Genomic DNA, 27,394 nt, shown 5'->3' with positions numbered 1-27,394 from the left:
TTTTTTTTTTTAATTGAGTTTATTGGTACATTTAGGGATACAGTACAGTTACATTCATTGTTGGGATCATGTACCTTTACATGGCAAGTCTTGATTCTCATTTTTTTCCCCTTACCTCTGCCCTCCATATCTTGACTCATTTCTTTCCTAATGACCCCTTCTGCAGAGCAGAAAAGTACTGTCTCTTCCAAATAATCCAAACTACCCTTCTTTCACTGTAAGTTCCCTCTGGTCACTTTCTGAAGGAAAAGTCTCTACTTACTACTTCCCTTTCTCTTAACCACAGTTTACCTTCTAACCCTGTGCAACAGATCTTCTGACCACCTACTCCACAAAAGCTGACCTCACATAAGTCACTCTTACTTCTCTTGACCACCCCAGGATATCTGACTAAGGGTGACCACTTCCTTCCTGAAACTCCCTCTTTGCTTAGACTGTGATGCAATACCCATCTGCATTTCACCCTAACTAAGGTCTCTAGCCCTGGGATGTCAAGGAATTTGTGCAAAAAATTCATATGCTAAAACTTAAACACAATGTGATAGTATTAAGATGTGAGACCTTTAGGACGTCATTAAGACATGAGGATAAGCTCTCATGGATGGGGTTAATGGCCTAATCAGATATGCTAATCAGCTCTTTGTCCTGTTTGTCCTTCCCCTGTAAGAGGCTAGTTTTCCCCAAAAGTTCATCGCTAATCCTTTCTCATCTCACATCGTCGTCATCCTTGCATTCTGCACTTTTTTGACCTATACATTTTCTGTAGGTGATCATATTCATATCCCCATGGCTTCAGAGTCAACGGGTGACTTTACTACTAACTGTGAAATCTTGGATCTTGGTTTCCTAACCTATAAAATGGGAAATATAATAAGTCATAAGAAGTAAATGCTATGATATGCAAAGTGTTTAGCACAATGTCTGACACATTTAAGCAAAGAGATCAATAAGTGGTCACTATCTCTAGCCTAGGTCTACTTGCTTATCACCAGTTGTATCTATCTACCTTGGGACTTTCCTTTGATTCTTTTATACAGACCTTAAACTCAAGATGCTCATTTTCTACCCTACTGTCTGAACTGGCATCTGCATTCTCTATCTTGATGAATGGCATTCTTTACACAGCTGCATAAATCTGGAACACTGAAGACATTTTCTACACTTTTCCTTCTCAACCTCCATCCTGCCCCTTGTTCTCTGTCTCCAATTCAATAGCTAAGTATATCTACTCTCCTCCAAGATATTTTCAGATGGCTATCTCTGTAAGGTGAAAATTTGATTGTATTACTCCTCTAGTTAATGTTAGATTTCTCTCGCCTTAAAATGGCTGCTACATAAAATAACAGCCTTCTTCCCAGAATGCCCTGCTTCTCACATAAAAATATGGCTTCTCCTACCAAAGGACAGCCTTCTTCCCATCATGCCCCTTTTTCTGCCAAAAGAGTAACGTGAGACTTGCTACCTCCTAGCCACTGGTCACAAGCCCCTCCAAGTAATGTCACATGCTCTTCAAATCTCTAGCCACTACCTCACTCAACCCCACCTCAGCTTCTGTAAACCCTCCCAGCTCCTATAAAACACTCCTTGTCCCAGCCGTAATGCTTTCTCCTTTGATTGAACACAGCCCAGTAGATTGGCCTACAATAAAGGCTTGAGGTGGTTCTGGTCAGGTCTTAAGTTTTCAGGTTTTTACCTGACAGTTAAGTTCTTTAAGATTTCTTCATGGTTATCAGAATAAAATCCAACTTCCTACCATATCACATAAAGGTCTTTATGATCTAGACTCTAGTCACATCTCTCATGATGATTCTGCCCTGACATACACTCTCCTTTTCAACCAAATAAAATCATGTAGGGCTGGGGATGTAGCTCAGTGGTTCTGCCGCTTGCCTCACAAGAGCAACGTCCTGAGTTTGATTCTGGCACAAAAACAAACAAAAAACCAATGTGTATTCCTGCAAGAGACCTCACTGTCATGTCCTTTAAACATTCTATTCTTCTATGGTCCACTCAGTTCCACTCTCACCCACTGAATTGCTCACTAATTCCAACTGGTCTTTTCATCAGTCTAATTGTATGTTATCCTATGTCTATCCTTTTTTTCCCCCCTCTTCATCATATATAAAATGCAATCTGCCAATTTAAATATTCATTTTTAACCCATTTAATACTATGAAATGTAATCAATTACTTCAATATGCTCCGGTAAAATTAGCCCCCAAACTGTCTTATTTCTAACACCTATTTATTACATACTTATATACTTCAGACACTAAAGGGGTTATAAAAATGAGTAAGGAAGGTTTCTGACTTCAGTCTAATGAAGAAGACTCAATCTTAAAAACAAAAAGCCTAATATAATGCTATAAAGAAATATTATAATTAAATTTCTCTGTGAATGAAAGATAACATCTTAGTTTATTATAAAATATATATGTAATTGTAACAAACTAAATATTTCACCCCTCAGAAAAATGAAATTTTTACTTAAATATTAAAACTCACCCAATAAATATCAGGATAAATTCTAAGCTTTTCACTCTTCAGGTGACAATTTCTTTATGTTTATATAATATATATCTATATCTATATAGATATAGATATATATAGATATATCTATATCTATATATTCCACCAAATAACAGAATATGGGCAGACTTTTAAGTAAAGATCCTAAGTACCCAAAAAGACAAACAGAAATTTATTTTCAGGAAAATTCAGCAATATATGCTCATGAATATAGTACAGTCAAAAAAATCCCTAATCATTTCATTTCAGAGCAGTTCTTTGATCTCTAACAAGACATGGTTCCCTAAACTGCCACATGAAAGAAAAATAAACTTTTATCTTATTCACATGTCTTAATCTGTTGAGGTCTCTCTCTCTCTTTTTTGTTATAGTGGCCTGGCCTATTTTTTAACAGGCACAGATGAAAATGGCAATGAATGACAACAATTCAAAAATTCATATTTAATATACTGTAAGTTGTTACAAACAAAATTAATATAGTTAATTAATTACAAATTAATATAACTGCAAAAAACATCCTGTTATGAGTATGTCACACCACTTAAAAAAGCAACTTTTTTGAATATTCACTTTAAGATTATTTTCTAGAACCTCTATCATAGCATGCCTGTATGGCCTTTCTTTTCCCATCCTAATTAACACTTGTTGCACAGTAAAAATATTACTAACACTCTTTTCATTCTCATTATTGTGGTTTGAATAATAAACTATAAGGATCCTATCTATCACCTACTTCCTGGTTCCTTCAAAACATTATACTACCACCTCCATATTTGCTATGAAAGGGGATTCTTGTCTTTTAGCCCAGAATTTTTCTTTAAAAGGCAAGTTGAAGCTGGGTGTGGTGGCACACACCTGTAATTCCAGCACTCGGGAGGCTGAGGCACGAGGATCACTGTGAGTTCGAGACCAGCCTGAGCTACATAATGAGTTCCAGGTCAATCTCAACTTCATAGTGAGACCCTGTCTCAACTCCCCACCCCCAAAAAAGGCAGGTTGTAGAGAATCTAGGAGAGACAGGAAAATACAGGCAAAATCTATATTAATCTTCCATGATGAATATATTTTGAGACTTATCTCAAGATGAAAATAGAGAATTCTGCTAAATAAAGTGGAATTTAAAAACTGGTAAAGCTTCTTTTTATTTTTTTCAAGGCACATTTAATATCAGAAGTGTTTACACTAAAGGCCCAAATACAATGAAGGAACACATTCCCCATTAACACCAAAGACAATGTTCTTTTAACATGTGCCTGTTGAATGAAATGAGTTTTCACTACTGAAAAAAAATTATGTAGCGAGTCTCATCACAGCCAATATCCTTATATAATCTAGTTGTGAAATGAATGTTTATAATGCTTCAAACAGTTTAAGCCTGAAATCTGATACCACTCCTTCATGCTTGTACAGTCCTTAGTTAAGATTATCTACAGTTTTTGAGACCATTCAAAGAACAAACCATTGATTAAAACCATATTGATTTAGGCTCTATTAAGTAACATAGAACCCAAGATAGATGGTTAAATATATGTACTACTTTACCAACCTCTATTACTTCTTTCATGACTATTCAAGCTGGTTCTTAGCAAATAAACCCTTTAAAGGCAAAGTTCACCTCATTTGAGTTTTTTTTTTTTTCTCACTGAGTTTATTGGTACATTTTAGGTATACAGTAGTTACATTCATCATTGGGATCTTGTACCTTTACATGACAGGTCTTGGTTCTCATTTTTTCCCCTTACCCCTGCCCTCCCTTCACCCCCTCCTCCCTTCCCTATTTACAAATACTTTATTTCCATTTTTTCATTTTCTAATTTTTTTCTTTTCCCTTATTTCCTTTCCCCTACCCTTCCCACTTCCCCTATATCTTTAGCCCTTTTCTTCCTATTTCACATGGTCAATTATACCATTAGGATCTTATGTACTATTATAGTTTTTCACACCAGAGAAACTATTCAGTATTTATACATGTGTGACTTATTTATTTCACTTAGGAGTATATCCTCAATATGTATCCATTTTCCTATGAATGACTCTAATTCCTCATTCTTTATGGCTGAGTAGCATTATATTTTATAGAAAAACCACATCTTCTTTATCCAGTCTCCAACTGATGGGCAAATGGACTATTTCCAAGTTATAGCTATTACAAACTTTGCCGCTATAAACATAGGTGCGCATATATCACTGTGATATGATTCTTTTAATTCTTTTGGAAAGATACCCAGCAGAGGGATGGCTGGGTCAAATGGAACTAATCCCAGCTCTTTGAGGTATCTCCATATTGATTTCCACAGTGGTTGCACCAGTCTGCACTCCCACCAACAAGAAATCAAGCAGTAACAAATGTTGGTGGGGTTGTGAGGAGAAAGGAATCATTTGAGTTTTGACCCAGAAGTTCAACAACAATCATGAAGTCCACAGTCTTATGGCAAAAATGATATACATTGTCTCTAAGTCACCATGATCAAGGTTAAGAGTGATGTGTATTCTGTTTTTACATTTAACTGGAATTTCACATGTTCAATTCATGATTTGAAATCTCTAGGTTTTCAATCCTTCAAACTGTCTGAAGACACAAAGTGCCACAGACTAAAGACTTCTGTTTCTCCTTCTATTTTCTTCAAACAGAAATATTTCTCAAGTGTTTACATGTTCTAGAAGGGGAATTTTTTGAAGGTGGCCTCTTCATAACAGTATGATGGCATCAGGCCGCTTTTTGGGAAGAGGCTCTTCGTTGGTCATCTTGAGTCCTTTGCAGACCCCAGCCATGTGGGCACCGCTGTGGCTGCACTGCCAGCAGGTGGCCCAGCAGCACTCCTACCGTCACAGTGCATTGCTCCCCTTTGTCAGTCTTGCTGCCACAAAAATCAAAGTTTCTTTTTTACTAACATAACAGACTATCTATAAATTTTTTAATGAGTATTCTCTTCAAATAGTCTTCTAGAGAAGTTCTGTGATAGCTCACTATTTGAAACATTTTGGAGTATCTGCTTGAAAACTGAATTTAAGCTAGTTTACAACTCACAGAAAGTTACCTCACTAACTTATAGACAAACCTATTTTAACTTCTTTTCTTTTTACTAAACTATCATATTTTGTGAGTAAATCTCTATGGCTGAGAACTTCCTTCCCTGTTCTGTATCTCTCTGATAAATTCCTAGGTCTTTTGATGGAGTATCTGCCCCAAGGTTATGCATCAACCATTCTGCCACACCTTTAAGGGCAAGAACTCATTGTTTTAGATATTCTTGCATACCTAGGTCATGAAATATAAAAGACACTCAATTAAGATATTTTTGATTGATTAACATTCATTGGAGGGGCCGGGGATTTAGCTCAGTGGTTCTGCTGCCTGCCTCGCAAGCATAAGGACCAGAGTTCGATCCCTGGTACCAAAAATAAATAAAAACAAAAATATACATTGGATATAATTATTTTTTACTGTTTCCAAAAATCAAATTCACCTTCAAAAAATGATTTGTTATTCTTAGAGATATTTAAAGGAACTGGAAGCAATGGCCCCCGCCCTGACAAAAAGGAGCTCTAAAGATGCTGAGAAAGCCAGGCATGGTGGCAGTTATCTGTAATCTCTGCAGTTTGAGCTTAGCATAGGCAATTCGGCAACTGCTCTATATCAAAAATATGAAATTTAAAAAGGGGCTGGATTAAACTCAGTGCAAAGGCCTTAGGTTCAATCTTCAGTACCACCAAAAAAGAAAAAAAAATTGCTGAGCAAATGTTGGCTTCATTTGCATAAATACACTATTTTCCTTAGAGACCAGACAATAATCTTTTGAATATATATATATCCTGCTATCTTACTTGAAAGAACTAGTCATTATATTACCAAAAACTCCTTAACTAATTGAAATCTTGTAAATAAAGAAAAAAAATAAGGTCAAAAGAAAGCAAATTGGCTATTCTTCATTAACTGTCCTTGAAAATTTTCTTACCTTTAAACACTGTACAATTTCTCTCTCCCAGACAGAACTGCCTATCAGTCTTTCAAAATGAATCAATTTGACAAAACCTTAGTTGTTTTTCAATCTTTTCCTTAAGTTTTTCATTAAAAGTTTCTCCAAACCTTAGGTTTTGATGTTTTATTATTAAAAACTATGCTCTGTCCTACTATCAAATGGCTTAAGTTTAATTTTCAATGTAAATTATCTTGCAGGAAATTATATAACTTTCTAATATGTAACTAGGAGGATAAATTTCTGTGTTTCTTCCATTTAACTCTATCCTCCTTTTTACCAACAAACACTATTTCTAGGAAACATGTCAATATCTGTATAGCTACAAAACTGCCAAAATTAAGTTTCCATTAGACCTTGTTCTATAACCACTGCTTCTTTTAAAACCCATAAAAAAAGACTTATTAGCTAAGTTTAACTGTAAATGCAAACATCAACCAATCACTGATGAGTAAGTTCAAGGTACAGTAGGCAAAAAATAATCACGTGAGAGAGATTATTGGATATTTAAAGACTTAAAAATATAAGCTAATTATAACATACATTATAAATGACACAGCTTAAAAATCCTATGGTCAAAAAGTATCAAAATTTAATTATTCTATTGTCTTTAACTTTATCTTTTTTTTTTTTTAACCCAGGCCTTGGCACTGAGATACATCCCCAGCCCTTTTTTATTTAGAGACAGGGTCTTACCAAGTCATTAAATCAACCAGGCTGGGCTTGAACTTGTTTCCCAGAGTGCTGGGATTATAGGCATGCACCACCATGCCCAGATACTATTAAGACTATCATGGGACCAAGTATCTGCACACACAGATTCCTAAGAATTCCCTCTTAGCATGTACAGTACAAGGCCCCAGCTTCAACCTCCACCACCCTCCCCCATCAAATCCCAAATGTAAGAGTTAATTCTATGGGAAAATACTAATAACTGTTATTTCTGGTGCTCATACTGAGCAAAGAAACACCACCCCGTTACTAACCTACTACATCACTACATGAGTCACCTAAGAACAAGATTTTCCTCCTATGTTTGAAAACAAGACAATCCTATACCCAAGCAACACATGATAAGGTACAAGTTTAGACAACTTACTTTCAATTAGAAAACACTTGACAGTGCTTGAACAACAGCATATTATTGTTCTTAGAATTTTACTATTACTTTTATTCTTGCTTTTACATTTTGGATCCTCAAGGAAAAATTTCAGATGATGCATCTCTGCCACTGTTACCTGCAAAATAAAACACCTACTCTAAGAAAAGGAGGGCCCTATTTGTCTTCCTGTAGGGCATGGCTGAAGATACTTAAGTTCTATTTATGCTTTTATATATGATTCATTGTATTGAGCACTTCAATCTGACTCAGGCAACCAAAGTCCTAAATTATTTTAAGCAACAAATGTGTGTTATTCAGAGAGTAAGTGTACAAAGATCATCACATTATTATGTACATATTAAATACTTTCTGTCATGGGTATAAGGATTTGTTATATACAGTATATGTATCAACACAGCAAAACAGATTATCTACAACTATTTAAGGCTTATGTAGATTTAATTAAAAATGATTAACATTTAGATGAATGGCTCCTGAGTGGATTTTATCATTAGGACTTCCTGACATCTTGTATTTCACTTAATATTACTCAGCTATTTAAAAACTTTAGGTCCTGAGTTCAATCCCCAGTATTAAAATAAATAAACACATAAATAAAGAAATAAATAAATCACATATATACATACACTTAAAATGGAGCAAATTTTTTTGCATTTAAAAATAAAATATCCTTCTCTGTCCATACACTTCACAATTTAAAAATATATAATAATTATATTTATTTGTTTGGGATCAGTTAACTTTGGAGACAATTATGTTAAGAGTTTTTTCCTGAATTAATAATTAATAATCCTACATTGACATTATTCCCTTGGCCACATGCATCTGTCATAAATATTGGCTGATGTGGGAGGAAAAAATATCATCATTGATCCATTACACACAGTCAGGAGCCGTAAGCCAAACAACTGCAATTTCATCTTCAAACATCATATGGTGCACCAAAGGTAAAATTAGCAGCCTAAAGGACTTAAAAAGCCAGGTTCTATGCTAAGCATTTCACCATAATAAATTGGCTGCTGCATCAAATATGCATTTTATTTATGGTAATTTGGCTTCACGTTCAGAGTAAAGAATAAATATGAATAAAATGTTCTAGTGTACATAATTAAACTCAATAGGTGCATGCAAAAAAGTGAGCATGAGCTGGGAGAACCTGAGTATTATTAGGCAGTTATAGAGTTGTATGCTCAAAACCATGCATATTGTTCTCTATTGGGAGATTCACAAGATATTTTGAAGGATAATTTTTACTATTTAGTAATTTGACTTTTGTATAATATGCTTGCTTTAGCATTCTAGTAAGGTGGAACTTCACTGTATCTCTTGGGTCTTCACAAAGATTCTGCGAGGTAGAGAACAAGTATTAGACCCATTTTACAGAGGAAGAAACATCCAGATTATCCAAATTGCTTGGCAGAAATAGGATTATAACTTAGGTCTCTGATTCCAGAAATTTAATTACTGTGCTAACTACTGTGCTATACAATGTTGTGTACCCATTTTCCATATAAGGAATGAGAGGCTTAGTTAGATAAAACTTGCCCAATATTACACTATAAGTCTCTGTAAAGAACTTAAACTCAAGCTTTCAAATTTTAAGCTCCTTGACAATAATGAAATGACTGATAGAAGCCAGGAATGAGTGATAAGAGTACAGAAATGTGGGGGGAAATTCTGTTACAAAGTGCCCAAGAACTGGTGACATATTAGGTAACTCTGGGCCACATATGTGCTCTATGTAGCTCTCAAGATACAACTTAAAACTCCATTAGAGGGCCAGGAATTTAGCTCAGTGGTGTCCTGCCTGTCTCCCAAGAGCAAGGTCCCAAGTCCGAGTTCCCATCACTGGTACCCAAAACAAACACTCCATTCGAGCCAGGTGCTTTGAGGGCAGGCCTGCAATCCCAGCTATTTGGGAGGCTGAAGCAGGAGAATCACAAGTTCAAGGCAAGCCTGGGCAATCTAGTGAGACCCTATCTTAAAATAAAAAAAAGTGCTGAGGACATAGCTCAGTAGTAAAGCACCCCTGGGTTCAATCCCCAGTACCTCTGGAAAGTAAAAAAAAGTCTTGTGATTCTCCTGCCTCAACCTCCCAGAGTGCCTGGGATTACAGGCAGGCCTGGCTTTTACTACTTACATATACCCTGCAGTATCATGTTGTAAAATTAAATATATACAATAAAATTCACCTTTTTCAAAAGGTTAACTTTGGACTTCACACAACTATTGCAGAGCGGTTATTTCTAGAGAAGCTATATCATGATTATTCCAGAAATGTGAGCCACAAACAAAATACACAATGAAAAAAAAAAAAAAAAAAAGCACAGGCTAAGGATGTAACTCAGTGGTAGAACACTTGCCTAGCATTTTGAGGCCCTGATTTGATCTCCAGTACACACACAAAAAGGAAAATCAAATATGAGAACTAAATATATCAGCAGAATGAATAAAGGAATTTAAAAAAACCCTAACCCATTCAATTTTCTAAATCATATATTCAAAATAAAACAGCTTAGTTTAAAAAGAATAGACTAAGGCTACCAGTTTAAATGATATACAATAATGTACACAGTCAAAATTTACTATCAGTCTTTGCAAAGGAACACAACTCAATAAAGGAGAGTGGGTCACAGAAAAAAAATACACCTGGGACTTGTTAAAAGTCAATTTTCCTCTGTTTTGATTCACCTGAAAAGATAACTGGACTCAAATCAAAGAGTAATTTGGTGACCAACATCTCTATTTCTAACTTTCTGAATACTTGTATTCTAAATAACCTCATCAACATAGATGTCCAAAGCATCCTTGTGTCTCTAAAGTTCTTCATTTTGGGCCCACAACTATGCTGAAGTTCCTGGGTGTTGGGTTTTTTTGTTTTGTTGTGTTTTGTTTTTTCTAGCTACACCTTGCCTAACAAGACGTCTTTATAGTTGAAACAGTACACATTTTTTTTTTCGTGGCACTGGGGATTGAACCCAGGGCCTTCACACTAAACTACATCCTCACAGATCTTTTTTTTAAAATTTTGAGGCAGGGGCTGGCTGAGTTGTCCAGGTGGGATCTATTTTCTTCAAGTTTAATTGAAAAGCACAAGATCAGCATTAAAATACTCAGAACTGGAAAAAGTTGCAGTTTATAGAAGATAGATCAAAAGGGCAAATCAAAAAAACTGTTCAAAGAAAATTTAATTTTTTCCAGTATTCTTTAGGAAGAAATACATTGTCTCTATTTTCTGAAAGGATTCAATAATAAAAACTAATCAAAATGCAACCAAAGCCTGAACCAAAGACCTCTTGTTATATCGTATATGAGTTCATTCAATTGCTTTGGAAATGCATCTTCTAAGAGCTGCATTCAATTTCAACTGCCAACTGCTTGGAATAGCTGGATTAGACAGATCATTCTTCTCACCTATTGTTTCCTTGTACAAAGATATATTTAAACCCATGAATACATTCAGTGTTTTTAGATTCTCCATATTTAAAATGTATCTGGCAATTTCTGCTCTATTTTGCCACATGATTTGTGTCCTCAATCACCAACACATTCAGTCTATAATTTGATTATACAAAGTAAGGTGACCACTTTCAATGATCTGTTTTACTGTATATCAAAACATTCAATAGATTAATATGCTGATAAGTATGGCCTATTAAATTAATAGGAGGAGATTTTGTAAAGATTACAGGTGCATTAGTCATTCTACATGGTACCCCAGGATTATTAAAAAAATTATACATAACATATTTTGCCATGGAGATCATCAACTGGAGCAGAGATTCTCTAATTTTTAAAAATGAATCCATTATCAAGTAAAAAAAAAATTAAAAGAAGAAAAAAGTTAAAGAGAAACTAAACTCTGAAATAGTTTATTCATTTGAATTTTACATTGTTAAAGCCTATATTTTCCCCATCAAATTCTGGTTATAGTGAAAAAATTACTTAATAACTAAATAGCAATTTAAATTACCATTATTATAAAAATGACTAATACTTCACAAATGTGTGCCAGGCTTGGTAGGAATGAAATTCTCTCATTTAATGCTTAGAATATTTTTGTGAAAGAACTATTACCAACCCTTTTTTATAAGTGGGCAAAACAAAACAGAGCAGCTAAGTGGCTTGTCTAAGCTGAGTTAATTATAAAGTTAGGATTCAGATTCAGAATGACAGTTTTTAAATTCTACCCTTCTAACCATTATTCTAGACTGTTTCATGTTCCACTAGGCATTTCTGAAAGCCTAAGAAGAAAAAAAGCAAAAATACTTTTAGAGTTTCCCCTCTCTCTTAGGGCCTTTATTCCAGTTATTACTTTTATTCTAAACCACAACCACTTTCTCAAAAGAATTAGTGATCTTCCTAAACAGATTGAGATAATGTGTTATGAGATGGTACATGTAGTTTATAGTAACTCTCACCTGAGATAATGCTAAGTACTGTAATCTGAAGAAAGAGCTCTCCCAAATTCTTGATGTGTCTATAAAATGTCTGAAGCAACAATAAGAAAATCATTGTACCAGTCAGCAAGCTGCAAAGAGATGTCTTCCTTCAACTTCAATAAATGTAATTTCTTATATCCCTTTATCTATTTGCACCAGTAAAAGAAGGTTGGCGTTTTATTTTTTCTTTAACTGTGAGAAGGTACAGAAGTAGGAGAGGAACAACAGGTGAGAGGCAAGGTAATAAATATTGACTAACACATGCTTCTCAAAGACAGAGGCTTTTATATCTGAGGTTGCCACATCTTAAACAACAATATCTTACCATAATCATCCTATGAGAAAAATACTGGCTTCTAATTGTGAATGGAGCTGAAAGAGATTAAAATATTTTTTAAAATCTTTCATTTTCTCAGCTGCAAAGATATTTTGCTTATCTTTCTTTTCCAGTTACATTGTTCCATATTCCTTATCCATGATCCCTACTGTTTTGAAGTTTTCTGTTTACACACTGGGCTTATGTCTCTCGTACTGTACTCAGGAAATGAGGGTTTTGACTATACAGGTTCAGTTTATAGCCACCTTATCCACTAACCTTGTAAATTCTAAGGAAGAATAATGCCTCATACAATCTATAGTGTTTGAGAAGGTTCTCAAGTACTAAGGCACCAGCAGCAAGACTCTGTCACAAAATTTTAAAAATAAAAATAAAAAGTGCTAAGGATATAGCTCAGTGCTGGAGCAATTCCCTAATATGTATAGGGTACCAGGTTCAATCCTAATACCACACACACCCCTGGACATGGTAGTGCTTGCATGTGATCCCAGCACTCTGGGAGGCTGTGGCAAGAGAACTGCAAGTTTCAGGCCAGTCTGGGCAACTTAGCAAGACCCTGTTCAAAATAAAGAAAGAGCTGGGAATATAGCTCAGTACAAAGGCTTGGGCTTAATCTTAGTTCCCCCCTCTCAAAAAAAGTTATACTTTAAAATTTCTTGCTTATAATCACAAATTTTAACAGAGTCACTTTAAAGGGAAGCCAAGAGAACATATATACACTGTATTCAAGTAAAAGTAAGACTACAGATGTTAAAATTCAGAACAAATTATTTTTAGTTTCCTACCCTATTTTTTCATCTGAAATCCCATTAGCACTACAATACTGTCATTGTCAGCACATAGGATGACATTTCTAGTCCTGTGCCTTAAGTTCATGCTTAAGAATTCTTTCTTCTCTCCTACTACACCTCAACCCTTCTGTTTACTAATTCCCATTTAGTGTTTTGTCAATTTTGGTTTTGTTTTTGTTTTCTAGTACTGGGGATTGAACCCACAGCCTCACATATACAGGGCAAACACTCTATCACTGAGCTACATCCCCAAGCCTGTTCAGACAAAAACTGCCTGGGAACACCTAAAACTTGTGACCCTCTTGCCCTAGCATCCCAGGTAGCTGATAATACAGGTGTGCACCAATCTCAGCCCCACTCACTCAGAAATCCCTGTTGGACTTCTTTCTCTTTTTCTAGGTTTATATACATATTTGTGATCACTATACTGTAATTTAATTATTTTAAAAATATTAATCTGTCTATTTCTAGTCTGAGTATCCTAAGACCAGAGACTAACTTGACTACTGGATTCCCAGTAGTGGCATAAAAATTAGTAAACAGATAGCCTCAGACTCAAATACTGTGCAGGACCTAAAAAGGTATAAGTAACTTTAAAAAGCATTGAATCAGTCACACAAAATATAGGCCAGAATATATTATTGTCTTTCCCTATTTGTTTATAAGCATATCCTTTACATTCAATAAGTATTTCTTTCTATTTTTTTGAAAGGAATCATAGAACCTTTCACTACATTTCAGAGCCAAGAGCATTTCCCTTGACGAAAAGGAAAATGAGGGGCACTGTGACAGCAGTTGTCCTGCTCAGAAGGGCAAGAAAATGCAGTGCAATTTATAAAACTATCTGAAAAGGATTCAGTACTAAGAACTAGAAGAAGTGAATGGATGGGATTACCTGCATAAAATAGTATTCATTAAATATCTGCTAGTTAACAAGATTCTTAAGGTCTCTCTCATGTACACCCAGTCTCTGGCAGATTTCAAGGTGGATAAAAGATTTTATCAATATTTTTTTTTCTACTGGAAATAATCTCCCTATTATAGCTAGATTTTTTAAATGAATGAACATATAAATGAAAAACATGAATATGTACATATATTTCTACAACAAGTCAGGTACAGCTGCAGTCAACATAATGTAGACATTTAATGAAAAAATAGTAAAATTTTAAGCTTCTAGGACCAAGAGTGATTTAATGGTGTTACATAAGAAGATAAACTGATATTGTGAAATAGGAAGAAAATGGCTAAAGGATAAGTGGGGAGGAAATAAGGCGAAAGGAAATAAGGAAAAAGAAAAAATGTGAAAAAAGGACAAAATGGAAACAAAGTTTTTGTAAATAGGGAAGGGTGAAGGGGGTGAAGAGAGGGCAAGAGTATGGGGGAAAAAATAAGAATGAAGATATATCATGTAAAGGTATAAGATCCCAATGATAAATATAACTGTATTGATTGTTTTAAATGTACCAATAAATGTAATAGAAAAAAATTAAAAATAAAAACATTAGAAAAAGAAGATAATGATGAACAGCACCATTTTCAGACTAAGCATAATCTAGAGCACTGGTGGCAAACCTATGGCACATGTATTGTTTTTCTTTTAAGACAAAAAATATAAATGTTATGAGTTGTTTTTCTAAACTAAAACTTTAGTATTCAGGTTTAACTGTAACGTTGGCACTTTGTGTAAATATGTGGATTTTGGGTTGTAGTTCAGGTACTCTGACTCTGAAAGGATCACTATCATTGACCTAGAGTTTACTCACTCTCACATAAAACAGAAAGGATAAAGGCAGAAAGGATAAGAGATCTGAAGATACTTTTTGAGTACCAAAGACCTACTTTCCCTCTGGACTTCCCAGGCAGTTGAATAAAAAATTTAAATTTAAGCTAGTTTATTTTCTATTCATGCACTTTAATGAGCACTAAATAATACATGCTAAACTAAATCCCAGTGGATGGAATTTCAATGGGGTTTATTGTTGAATTTAGTATGGTTCCCAGAAGCGGAGTGTATACCATTGGAAAAAAACCAGTGATCACTTCATAAAGTGAACTGAGTTAATTATTTTGAACAAAATGAATGTAACCTGTGTCTCACACCACACAGTAAAATCAATTTTGGATGATTAAAGTTCATATATAAAAATAAAACTCTAAACAACTTAAGTAAATATAGATTAATACATCTCTACTGATAAAAGCTAAGTTATAAAAAACAATGAAAATTCACAAAAACTTTAGTGCCATTAATGGATTAATGGCACTAAAATTTTTCAAAAGTCTGTACATCAAAATGAATAAAACAAAATAGCAAATGAAAAACAGGCAAAACATAATAGGAAAAGGTTAATATTCTGAGTATATAAAGACTACTTACAAATCAACATAGGAAAAAATAAATACCTATGGAGAAACCTGGGCAAAGCATATGAACAATTTACAAATTAAGAAATACAAAATACATTATAACAATAAAAGCTTTTGAGACAGAGGTCTCTCTTCTCTGCCTAGGCTGATCTCAAACCTGTAGGCATAAGAAATATACCTATTTCAGCTTCCTACATAGCTGGAACTTAAGCCATGTGCTGCTGTACCTGGGTAATAGCAAATGTCTAAAAAGATGTTTAACCTTTAATAAAAAACATAAATTAAAACAATTAAATGCTAGTAGTTTTAGAAAAGGGTTCTGGGTTTAGATATCATACTTATAACCTTGGCAGATTTACTTTACTTCTATGAGCCTCAATTCTCTTTATAAAATAGTAATAATAGGGATGGGGTTGTAGCTCTGTGGTAGTGTATGCTTAGCATGTGTAGTAAGTATCTGAGTTCAATTCCTAGGATCAAAACCAAAATAAAAAGAGAGAAAGAGAGAATAACAATACCCACCCTTATAGGACTGATGTGAACATTAAATAATAATGCATGTATATATTAGTTATAAACTAAGATTGAATCAATCTTTCTGGAGGACAATTTGGCAACATATAGCAAAAGTCAAAAATAGTCTTCCTTTCTTTCTACCTCCTGGGGATTGACCCAGGGAGCACTGAACTACATCCCTAGACTTTTTTTTTTAAGTTTTGAGACAGGATCTTGCTAAATTGCCAGCCTCAAACCTGTGGACCCTCTGGCCTCAGCTTCCTGAGTAGCTGGGATTATAGGATGTGCCACTATGACTGTGTTTGTAGGCTATCTTTCTGTGCTTATAAACAATGGAAGAACTCAGAATGGAGAAAAAAAGGCTAAACATGACTATATTCATTGACCCACTGATCCATGCATCAAATACTTTTGAGCCTTGATGATTCAAAAATATACAAATGGATCCATTTCTTGCCTTAAAGCTTACTTGAGGAGATAAGCAATCAAACAATCAAGTACAATAAAGAGGTTCAGAGCCACCATGGCTAAGTATAGGGTGCTATGGTGCACATTGAAGGAGCACCTACCATGGTCTGGGGGTGGAGTCAGGGAAGCTTCCCAGAAGAAGTGACATTTAAGCTGAGACCTGAAGGATGAGCAGGAATTAGTTAGGCAAAGAGATGAAGGAAAAGTGATCCAAGGAAAGGGAACAGCATGTGCAGAAGCCTAAGGGACCAAAGGGAGCATGGCATGTGAGCTTATCTGTGAGCAGTGTGCAGTGCAGGGACTTGGGAAGAGACAAGGCTGAAGAGGTAAGCAAGGTTGGTTCATTCAAGGTCTCACTAGCAAAAAATTTTAATTACAGACTTTATTCTAATAGTAATAAAAATTGAATTAAAGAGCAAAATGGTTTATAATAAATATAATAAAAGGGTTAATGTTCATAACATATCAAGAAATTAAATACACTGAAAACAAACAAATAGCCCACAGAAAGGAAATTCAGGATCAAAAATGAGGGCTGCACAACTCTGAAAATTTATTTATAAAACACTGACTTGTATAGACATGTATTTTAGGATTTGTAAATTATATCAATAAATTTATCTTTGAAAACGTTAACATAAATTTCCTAAGTACCTGAGAAATAATCTATGTAATAATAAAATATGAATCAAACAAACTAGGTGCCACTCTCTATTCTCAAAAATTGGTAAGGATTAACAAGTGAAATGAGAATACCCAGTGTTAATAAGATCAGGAGAAATGAGCATTTTACACTATGGGAGGTCAAATAATTTTTAAAATTAGAATAACTTTTGTAGAAAGAATAAACATGTAACAGGAGTCTTAAAATTGTTTTTACTCTGTGATCCAGTAAATTGCACTACTTGAAATCTTAATAAAAGTTCCAAAATTCAGTAAAATATGTATGTATTCCCAATGATATTCACTGCAAAGTAATTTATAATAGAAAAAAATGGGAAAAAGTTACATGTCCACCAATAATAGATGGCTAGAATGAGTCATAACTATGTAGTGCAACTATTTAAATGGTAGAGTAGCATATCTGTAGTATATACCAACTTTTAAAAAAGACAATATTATATATATGACAGTATTTCAGCTTTATAAAAAATAATAATGGAAATGTCTTATATTCTCTTTTCTCTACTGTTCTGCATTTCTAAATTTCCTGCAATGACCATGTGCTATTTCTTGAAGTTACGCAAGTTTTTAAGACTGTATGCAAAAAATTCAACTTTTTTCAGTATTTACACTTCATAGAAATCACTTTTAAGGTTGCCTTGTCTTTATTTTCTCTGCCTAGGGAGAGGAATATGCCATATTTGAATGAATATATATAGATACGCACACATATGTATAAATGTTTGTTTGTTTTTTGGTTCCAGGGATAGAACTCAGGGCCATGTGCTTGTGAGGCAGGCATATATATATGTGGTGTGTATATATCTGCATCTATATCTATATATCTCCAGCATTACTAGGAAAAAATAAGATTATACATAAATGAATTTACCAATTAATTAAAATGTACACTTTTTAAAAACAGAAGCAGACTCTCACTGTGTTGCCCAGACTGACCTTTAATTCTTGATCTGCCTGTCTCAGCCACCAGAGTAGCTGGGATTACAGGCATGCACCACTGCACCCAGCTGAAGTATGCATCTTAAACATCAAAATTTTGGTGTAACCCAGAGGGGTATCTATTTTTTAAAAAAAATACTACACTAAATCCTGATTTAAGTTGAGACCAAACAGGTTAAGCCTTTTTATAATGATTCAGGGTTATCATTACAAACATAACAATGACTCAGGAACTACTGGGTCCTAGAGGGGTATCTGTCCTACATTAAGTAGTAAAGAATTGCTAACTTTTTTCTCTTGCCAGCTTTTCCTTTCTCTTCCCTTGCTATAAAACGATCAGCTCTCATTTCCCAGCATTAAGGGGTCTTGAGTTTTGCAGCACCTACAACTTCTCACTCCTACCTTGCTGTTAGTAGTCTTCGAAGAGTAAGGAAACGAAGTACTTCATAAGAATTCTGTGAAAATTAAGAGTTAATAGCCTGGTGTGGTAGTACATGCCTGTAATCCCAGTACTTGGGAGGCTGAGGCAGGAGGATTGCTTCAAGCAGCCTAGATTATATGGGAGATCCTAACTCAAAAAACAAAAACAAACAAAAAGAGTTAATAAGCTTCAAATAAGAGAACCATCTAAAAATGATTTATACAGCTTGGATGATTCTGTTGTAGGTTCTTAAATGTTGCAATACAAATGAACTCCAAAGAGTGTGAGTTCTTGATTGTATCTCAAGTCTTGCTCCTTATTCAATTAGCTGTCAAGATTTAGCATCAGGAACTGTTCACATGGTTTCTCTTATCACATCATGGAAAGAGATGTGGACAAGGAACCAAGGAATTTATTTTAGTGCAAGTTCTTACACCCTCCAGTTTTGTAACATTTAATGTCTTTTAATCTTATGGGGATGCTTTATAATTAAATTATAGCACAAACTATTCTGCAAAATGTAAAGCACTACTGAAAAGTAAAAGATTATTATGGTATCATACTGTGCTTATATGATCTTGGATTAATACAAGTATCAATTCAGAAAATTCATACCAGATTGAGAGGTTGAGGGAAATAAGGAGTTGTTGGCCAAACAGTACAAAATTTTAGCAGAATAAATTCTGGAGCTCTACATGGAGTACAGCATGATGACTATAGTTAATAATATCGAACACTTACAGATTGCTAAGACAGTGGCTATTAAAGGTTTTCGTCACAAAAGAACAGCTACGATAGGCAATGGATACATTAGCTTCAACTAATCTCTTCTACAATGTTACACATATATCTAGCCATCATGTTGCACACCATAAATATATACAATTTTTGTCAATAAAAATATTTTTTGCTGGCAAAGATGCAAAGGGGAATTTTTATGTACTGTTGGTGAGAATGTAAATTAGTACAGTTATTGTGAAACAGTATGAAGCTTCTTCAAACAACCAGAAACAACTGCCATGTGATCCAACAATCCCATTACTGAGTGCATATCTGTATATGAAAAAAGAAACATCTGCACTCACATGTCTACTGCAGCACTATTCACAACAGTCAAGCTATGGAATCAAACTAGGCGTTCATCAGAGGATAAAGATTATATATATATAAGCAAAAAAATTCTGTCACTTGCAGCAAAATGGATGGAATTAGAGGCACAGAAAGACAAATGTGGCATGTTCTCTTTTATATGTGAAAGCTAAAAAGTTGATTTCACAGAAGTTCAGAGAAGGAAAAGGGACAGGACAATGATACAAAGGTACAGCTGAGTCAGAGAAATACCTTGAAATATTCCATAGCACAGTAGGATAACTATGGCTGGCAATACTTGTATATTTCAAAATAGCCATCAGAGAGGATTTTGAATTTCCCCAACACAAAGCAGTGATAAATGTCTAAAGTGATAGCTATGCCTATTATCCTTATCTGATCATTATACATTGCATACATGTATCAAATCATCACTGTCTTGTCTTCCACAACTATGTACAATCACTGAGTCAACTAAATATAAAAGCAAAAATAAATTTTAAATTAAATAAATTACTTTAAATAACAGTGAGTTCAAGACCAGTCTAAAACATACCGCAAGACCCTGTCTCAAAAGAACCAAAAAACAAAAAAATTTAAACTACAAAAAGAAAATTCATACTAAAAAGAATAAAGGGAAAAAGGTATATTTTTTGGTACTAGGGATTGAACTTAGGGCATTTCACATGCTAAGTACTAGCTTTTACACTGATGTATACCCGCAGTCCTAGGAAGCATTTATAGAACAATATATCCCAAAAGTTGGCATTTGATTCCTTTACTCCTATTCACTCAATCTCTAAGTCCTCTGAGTCTTTCCTACAATCCCTGATATATGTCCCTTTATTCTATTATCAATTCAAAACTCCCAATTCAGGCAGCTGTTATTTCACATTGGGCTACAACAGCCTCTATTAGGTTCTACTCATAACTTTCTCTCTTCCTGAAATTCCTTTGGTTCGTGGCTCCTAGAACAATTTTCTTAAAACACTATTTTGAGCATATCTGTTCAAAACCTCTGAGGGCTCTCCATTACCTTCTCCATCAAGTTCAAATACAAGCTCAGATGTCTCTGCACAGCCCTACCTATCTCCTTACCTTTATCTTACTAGTCTTCCAAATCCTTTCTCAAACTGACCTATTTAATTCATTCAGATATGCCTCGTATTTTTCTGTCTCTAAATTGTGGTGCATACAGTTTCTCTCTACCTGGGATACTCTCTTCTTTTCAGTTTCTATCTTGACCTATTGAAATTTAACTCATGCTTCAAGAACTAGAGATCCACCTACTATAAGATGTGATTGAAAAAATACAGTGAATGTTTACATTTTTAAAATTTTATTACAGCAAAAGACACTTGGCCATTAATCCCCTTCAAAGTACTTCCCCCACTGTTTTTGCCACTTTCTGAAGCAGTTCTGGAAGTTCTCCTTTACGTCTTTAGTTGTGCTGTTGTAGCTACCCTGATATCCTGAATAGATCCCAAGCATTTACCTTTCATGGTCATTTTAGGGAAGAGCCTGAAGTCACATGGTGCCAGATCTGGTGAGTAGGGTGGAAGAAGATGCACCATCATGTTTTTATGAACCTGCCTTTCTGTTGGATGGCATCTAGCAGCAGTATTTGTATTTTTGATCACACTTTATAAAAACACTCATAAGAGAGGACTTCTAGAAGTCGTTCAGAAAGTGGTAAGAATGAGGGGGTGACTGTGTTTGAAGCATGGGTGAATATTTTGAGAAGGATTGATGTGAAAATGTGTCTTTTACTGTAATAGTCTTTTTAAACTTAAACATTCACTATATATTTTGATCATACCTTGGATACTTGATCATCAAGGAAATAAAGATGGCAGGTTCTAAAGTCAGGCAAGCTGGGTTTGAATTACAACTTCAGTCACTTACTGGCTGAATGACACAGGGCATGTTTCTTAATATCTCCTTGCCTCAGTTTCTTAATATATGCTTGGGATAAGAGCGACTCCCTTTGGGCATATTATGAGGAGTAAATGAGTTAATCCATTTATGTAAAGCACTTTACATGATGCCTGGACCCAAGAGATGCTAGATATTATTATTACTCTTATCACCACTGCCATTAGTGAATTTATCTTAAATTGAATTCAGACAATTCTTATAACCATTATGAACTTATTCCTCACATACATATAGTATCATTCCTCTTGCTCTCCTTTTCTGCCCTCCCACCTCATGCTTGTTTTTCCTCTGTTGCTCCTGGCACCCAGGTTATGTGGTCCTGATGGACATGTAAATGTCTTATACATCTTAATATTTAGTGCCTAATGAAGGACTACTGAAGAACTAACAGTATTAAAATGTTCCAATCCTATAGTGAAAACAGAATATATAAAGTGATTAATGGAAAAAATTAAATTTCCAGCCTCACAAAATTAAATTTCTCTTTTATGATTCTCCAGATTCCTTTTACACTCTCTCTTTTAAAACAACCCAACCTATTCATTCAGCAAGAGATACAACAGCAAAATATGTGCAAGTCAGACAGCAGCCAAACACTTGAAGCACAAGGACCATGAGATAACTCAGCTGCAATCAGCTCTGGCTGAAGTCAAATTTAAAAGGAAACATAACCAGCTTATCAGTCACACTAACAATGCTAATTGTTACACACACCAGTGCCAGGATTTCTTTGTACCCAAGGCCAAGTATTAACAACTGAAATGACCAGGCTAGTAGATATGAAAATATCAGTGATTTAACTTAACAACCAAATTTACCACATGATCAATTTAATTACCTATGTCAAAAATGACTATTAATACATCTCAAGACTTTAAAGTAACCCAAATTTTGGCCAATGAAGCCAAATCAAGTAGATAGGGCTTTACTGTATATAACTGATAACAACCTAATAAATGTACTATTCTAGCATAAATTGCTTCCAACAATGCCCAAGGAAAATAATGTTACTATAATAGTGGTTTCTAGTCTGTATGCATGTACTAACCCTCAATTGCTTTCTCAGCCAAAAATCTGGCCTCCTAACCACAAACTATAGAGTTCACTTGTGGAGTGAATTAAGATGGTCTGATGGTATGTTAATGACTTTCCAAAATCTACCCTTAAGTACTACAGATAAAAATAAAATATATTAAATTTCTATTCCTACAGTACCTGTCTTTAGAGGACCCTACAATGTTTTACTAGCTTTGAAGTACAATAATTCTGAAGTCACAAAATCTTAAAGACGGAGCCTTAAAGTCCTCTACTGCAAGAATTCTTTAATCCACCTACCAGGCAAAAGGTCCTCCAGCCTTTGCTTGAACACTTGTACTTCCAGCAATGAGTACTCAATATAATACAAGGCAGTATACTCCACTGTTACAAAATTCTTCCTTTCAATCACTGGAAACCTGCCTCTCTGAACTTCTATCCAAGAACCCTAGTTCTTGTCTACTCTCTGGAGCACCACAATATAAGTTAACCTTTGAAATATAATCACTTCTTGAATTAAGATAAAATTGTCAATTTGGTCACACAAAATGTAAAACTCAGAAAAGAAGAAACACAGCTAGACACAAAAAATTTGAAATTCAAGAAGCTATTTAAAGTCACAGGCCAACATTTTTTGAAGATATCAAACCACAGGTCCCAGCTAACAAATAAATACTGAGCAATCCGATTTTTTAATAGAATGGAAGGCAGTATAGTGTTTATCGAATACCTCTGCAACTTGATACTACTAAATTCACCAACACTATTTTTAAAATTACAATTCTGTAGGAAATTCAATATAGTTTTCCCAACTGCTCATCATTTCATTCAGTCTGTTTCTCTCTAAAACATCTGGACGTTTGGGGTTTTTAAGTCCATTTTGCTTCATTGGTGCAATATTTTATTTTTAAATAAATATTTTCAAAAATGAAACCTAAGAGAATAGTTGTAAAGGAATGGGGGTGAGGCAAAGAGCGAAGGCAGTCAGGCCCAGCAGTAAAGGGCTAGTTATAGTGTATTTTCTGCCTGGAAGCACGCTTTATTAGCATAGGCATCTTTAGTAATAAGCCATTCAAACACGACCCAAGAACAAGAACGATTATGAGCAATGAATGTAAGTCATAAATGTCCATAAGATGGAAATGAATTGGTAGTGGTCACTGAAAGGCACCAGATGTTTCCGCACCTCGTTGAAGAAAGGTATGAAATCCAAGAAGAGGTGACCCAACTGTCGCCCTTTGGAGAGGGGAAGAAACCCAGAAATAACTACCTTTCAGCAGTTCAGGGAATCTTGAACAGTACAGAGCACAAGAAAGACGGCAAGTGACTAGGGGGGCAGGCACACACCCAGGCGAGTCTTAAGAAGAGGTAATAAGCATTGTGCAAATACTGAATGGGTCCCTGAAATGGCTTGAGTAAAAGGATGTGGGAATGGGTAAGGGGCAACGCTGGAGACCCTCGGTCCCCTCCCTGCAGCAGAGCAACAGAGGGTAAAAGAAGAGGGAGGGTGAAAAGCAAGAATGACTCATTCCCGAAAGGAAATGCTCAAGCATTGGAAGGCATGCCACCGGGGGTTTCAGGGCGAGTACTGTGAGAAGCTGAGTGCTCAGGGTGATGGGGGCATAAACCAACATCTTGCAGTTCCTGCTGCTCATCTGTAAGAAGAGGGTGTGGGGGGTTCGCGGCAGCAGAGTGCCAAGGCCTGGGAAGCGGCGCGTGCGCAGTGGCGTTCGGCGGGACCCACTGAGGCAAAGCGGAGCCGCAGTGACAGAAGCGAGCAAAGCGGCCGCCCGGAGGGACTCACCGAGGCGCAGGGGCTGGAGGTGGTGCTGGGGGTAGGCGACCGCTGGACCGTGACCAAAGCCATCTAGGCGCTGCTAGGTTGTTCCGGGCAGGGCATTCTCGTCTCGAGTGTGGGGGGCGGGAGGGTGACGGAGCTGGGAAGAAGGTAAAGGGTGTGGGGTAGGGTGAGGGGAACGGGGAGGAAGAAGAGGCCGCAGGAACGATCTCAAGATCCGCACCCACCACTGGACTCTCCGCCGACTGACTCGCCGAACGGGCGGCGGGCGGGCGGCTAGGCAGCTGCGGGGCACAATGAGCGATCCCAGTGCGCAGGCGCCACCTGTCAGCAACCGCCTCTCCCCTCCGCGCGCGCCGCCGCTTCGTTTTAACCCGTGGATTGCCGGAAGCTGGTAGCGTGCGTGCGCCTCGGGCCGCCGCCCCCGTTCCGGGTTTCCTTCCTTGCGCTGAGTCCGCTCGGAGTGTTGGAGGTGGGGGTAGGTTTGCGAGGGAAGGCGAAGGGGCCGAGAGCCGCCAGCCTAGTAAGGACCCCTGGCTGGGGGGCCGCTAGAGTCCTCACTTCTGAGCTACAACCATTTTATGAGGTGGGGTATACAGCCTGGACAACCTCAGAGAAAAGAAATTGAGGTGGAAACCAGAGGTAAGAATGTTTTCTGGTGGGCAAGCGTTCTGCTGGGTTTCAAACGCTTTCACTAAGCGTGAATGAGACTGAACTAGACCAGGAGTCAAGTTTCCCCCCTTTAACCTAGTTCTCAGTAGTGGGGGATGTTTTTGGAGATTTCCCACCCTTCTGTTCATGTTTTGTGATAAATCTTTTTGAAATATTTTCTCTCACAAACCCTCGAAAGCTTCATAGGACCCACATGCTTCCTCTATTACCTACCCAAAGTCATTCATCGCTCCTGAGGTAGAGAGGCTGTGAGTAGAGCTTGAGAAATCTAGGCTTCCGAGTTGTAAAGGTCCTACTTGCTAGCTATTTACCTCCCATTTGCTTCCTGCTGTGAAGAAATTATACTAATTAAATTTGATCTTTGAGCTCTCTTCATCTCTAGAATACATTGTTTCAAAGACAACTGAAAAATCTAGATTTAAAATATTTTAAAGGAGTAATTTTCTAAAAGATAAACCATCCACAATACAAAAGTCAAGAATGTAATGGAAGATTAGGATTAAAAAAAAAAAACCACAAAAAAACCTCATAATGCAAACACCACTTGGTATTTACACAGAGAAAGAACTGACCAAGTTCTTTCTTTGAAGGAGCTGGTAAATACCACCAGATGTATCAAAGCTGTAGAAACACAGATGAGTTACGGTTACTAAAGCCCTCCTTCTGTTTGTCACTCACTCCTGGATTTTATTGCTTCTTTTAAACTGACAGCGCTGCCATGAGCTGTTTCTGGTTGCTGTACGGTTAAGTGCCACAAGAGCTCTCCATGCTGAGCTTTTGTTCCCTCCCTGGGGCCCTGTGGTTGAAATAATTAGCAAGGAGGTTCCATCAAGAATCAGACAAGACATTGAGGGTCCCTGTACTGTACAGTCCTATACAGAGTATATTGAGAAGAAGCCATCTGGTAGGCTTTTGCCCCCTGGTGGTGATCAAAAGTGCCTGCGATAAAAATTAAACAAGATACTTCTATGGTTCACGGATTAAACAATCTGACAGTGTTTTTCCCAGAGCTCCGTAGTAAACAGGAAGAGAAGGCAAAGTTCAGAAGTGAGAACTTTGAACCAGTGCTTAAGAGACCAAACAGGAAGTTACATACAGAGCCATTAAATACCGTGTCCATAGCTGAAAGCTGAATGATCTCAAATAAATGAAGAATGGAGTTTATATGGGCTGGGGATTTAGCTCAGTGGTTCTGCCGCCTGCCTGGCAAGCACAAAATCCTGAGTTTGATCCCTGGTACCAAAAAAAAAAAAAAAAAAAAAAAGGTTTATAAACCAACATATCATTCTAGAAAAGTATTATTCAAATCAGTAAGTCTTAGTAATACATGTTGACTCTCTCACTGACGTAGGAATGGCAAGATCAATCGGTCTTATGTGTAGTAACAAACTATTAAGAAATTCATCTGGGGCTGGGGGTATAGCTCAGGTTTGCCCAGCATATATGAAGCTCTGGGCTCAATCTCCAGCACCACAGAAAAAAAAAAAAGGGGTGGGGGGGAAATCCATCTAGAAAAGGAGAAGCTTAATTCATTAATTTTACAGAGTGAAAGTATACTACCATACAAATCAGAACTGGTTTCTAGTTTTTGTTTTGTAAAAACCTTATGCAAATGACTTGAACTTTTTTTTTCTTTTTTGACACAGGGGTCTTGCTTTATTGTTCAAGCTGGATCTGAATTCACTATGTAGCCAAAGCTGGCCTTGAACTTGCAATCCTCTTGCTTCAGCCTCCCAAGTGCTGGGATTATGGGGGTGCACCACCACGCCCAGTTTATGACTTGAACTTTTTGAGCTTTACTTTATCTCTACAACAGAATCCTAATTTACAGGATTCTTGTGCTCAAATGTGATACTATATGATAATATATAAACTGAAAAGCTCTGTATGCAGTTCAGATTACTTTTTATTCTTTATAGTTTGTTCCAAGTTAGTCTACTTTTTATATGCAGAAAATAATTTAAGCAAAAGAGGAATAAAAGCAGGTACAGGGATTTAGCTCAGTGGTTCTGCCGCCTGCCTCTCAAGTGCAAGGACTGGAGTTTGATCCCTGGTACACACACACACACACACACACACACACACACACACACACAGGAATAAAAACAAAAAGACATGATTCAAGCCTGTTCTTGACAGTGGGTGTAGATTAGTGATCAGGACATGTCTCATCTGTAGTTAAATCTAAAACATTTTCAGCATATCTACAGTCAAAATTGATTATAAGTTATCCAAATCCACATTAAATTTGCAGCAGGAATATTT

At 36.2% G+C, this 27,394-nt stretch overlaps 2 protein-coding genes across 14 annotated transcripts in view; one reads left to right on the top strand and one right to left on the bottom strand.

The window, feature by feature from the left end:
• Ssh2 (slingshot protein phosphatase 2) overlaps window positions 1-24,602 on the bottom strand; it is a 246,545-nt gene extending 221,943 nt beyond the window's left edge. For 3 of the 5 annotated variants that reach the window (XM_010642219.1, XM_010642223.1, XM_010642220.1), the window contains exon 1: window positions 24,464-24,602. In XM_010642219.1, the coding sequence (XP_010640521.1) occupies window positions 24,464-24,526 (63 nt within the window). In that variant the 5' untranslated portion in view covers window positions 24,527-24,602. Of the gene's footprint in view, window positions 1-7,605; window positions 7,745-24,463 lie in introns of all 5 variants that reach the window. The other 2 variants (XM_010642225.2, XM_019210373.1) reach the window with 1 other exon arrangement.
• Efcab5 (EF-hand calcium binding domain 5) overlaps window positions 24,366-27,394 on the top strand; it is a 128,083-nt gene continuing 125,054 nt past the window's right edge. For 7 of the 9 annotated variants that reach the window (XM_010642232.3, XM_033762867.1, XM_033762866.1 and 4 more), the window contains exon 1: window positions 24,836-25,099. In XM_010642232.3, coding sequence (XP_010640534.1) covers window positions 25,039-25,099 — 61 coding nt within the window. In that variant the 5' untranslated portion in view covers window positions 24,836-25,038. Of the gene's footprint in view, window positions 24,495-24,835; window positions 25,100-27,394 lie in introns of those variants that run through there. The other 2 variants (XM_010642228.1, XM_019210372.1) reach the window with 2 other exon arrangements.

Source organism: Fukomys damarensis, unplaced genomic scaffold, assembly GCF_012274545.1.
Source record: "Fukomys damarensis isolate Sample0158 unplaced genomic scaffold, DMR_v1.0_HiC HiC_scaffold_13, whole genome shotgun sequence".
Lineage (NCBI taxonomy): Eukaryota > Metazoa > Chordata > Mammalia > Rodentia > Bathyergidae > Fukomys > Fukomys damarensis.
This window is presented reverse-complemented; position numbering and strand designations above follow the sequence as displayed.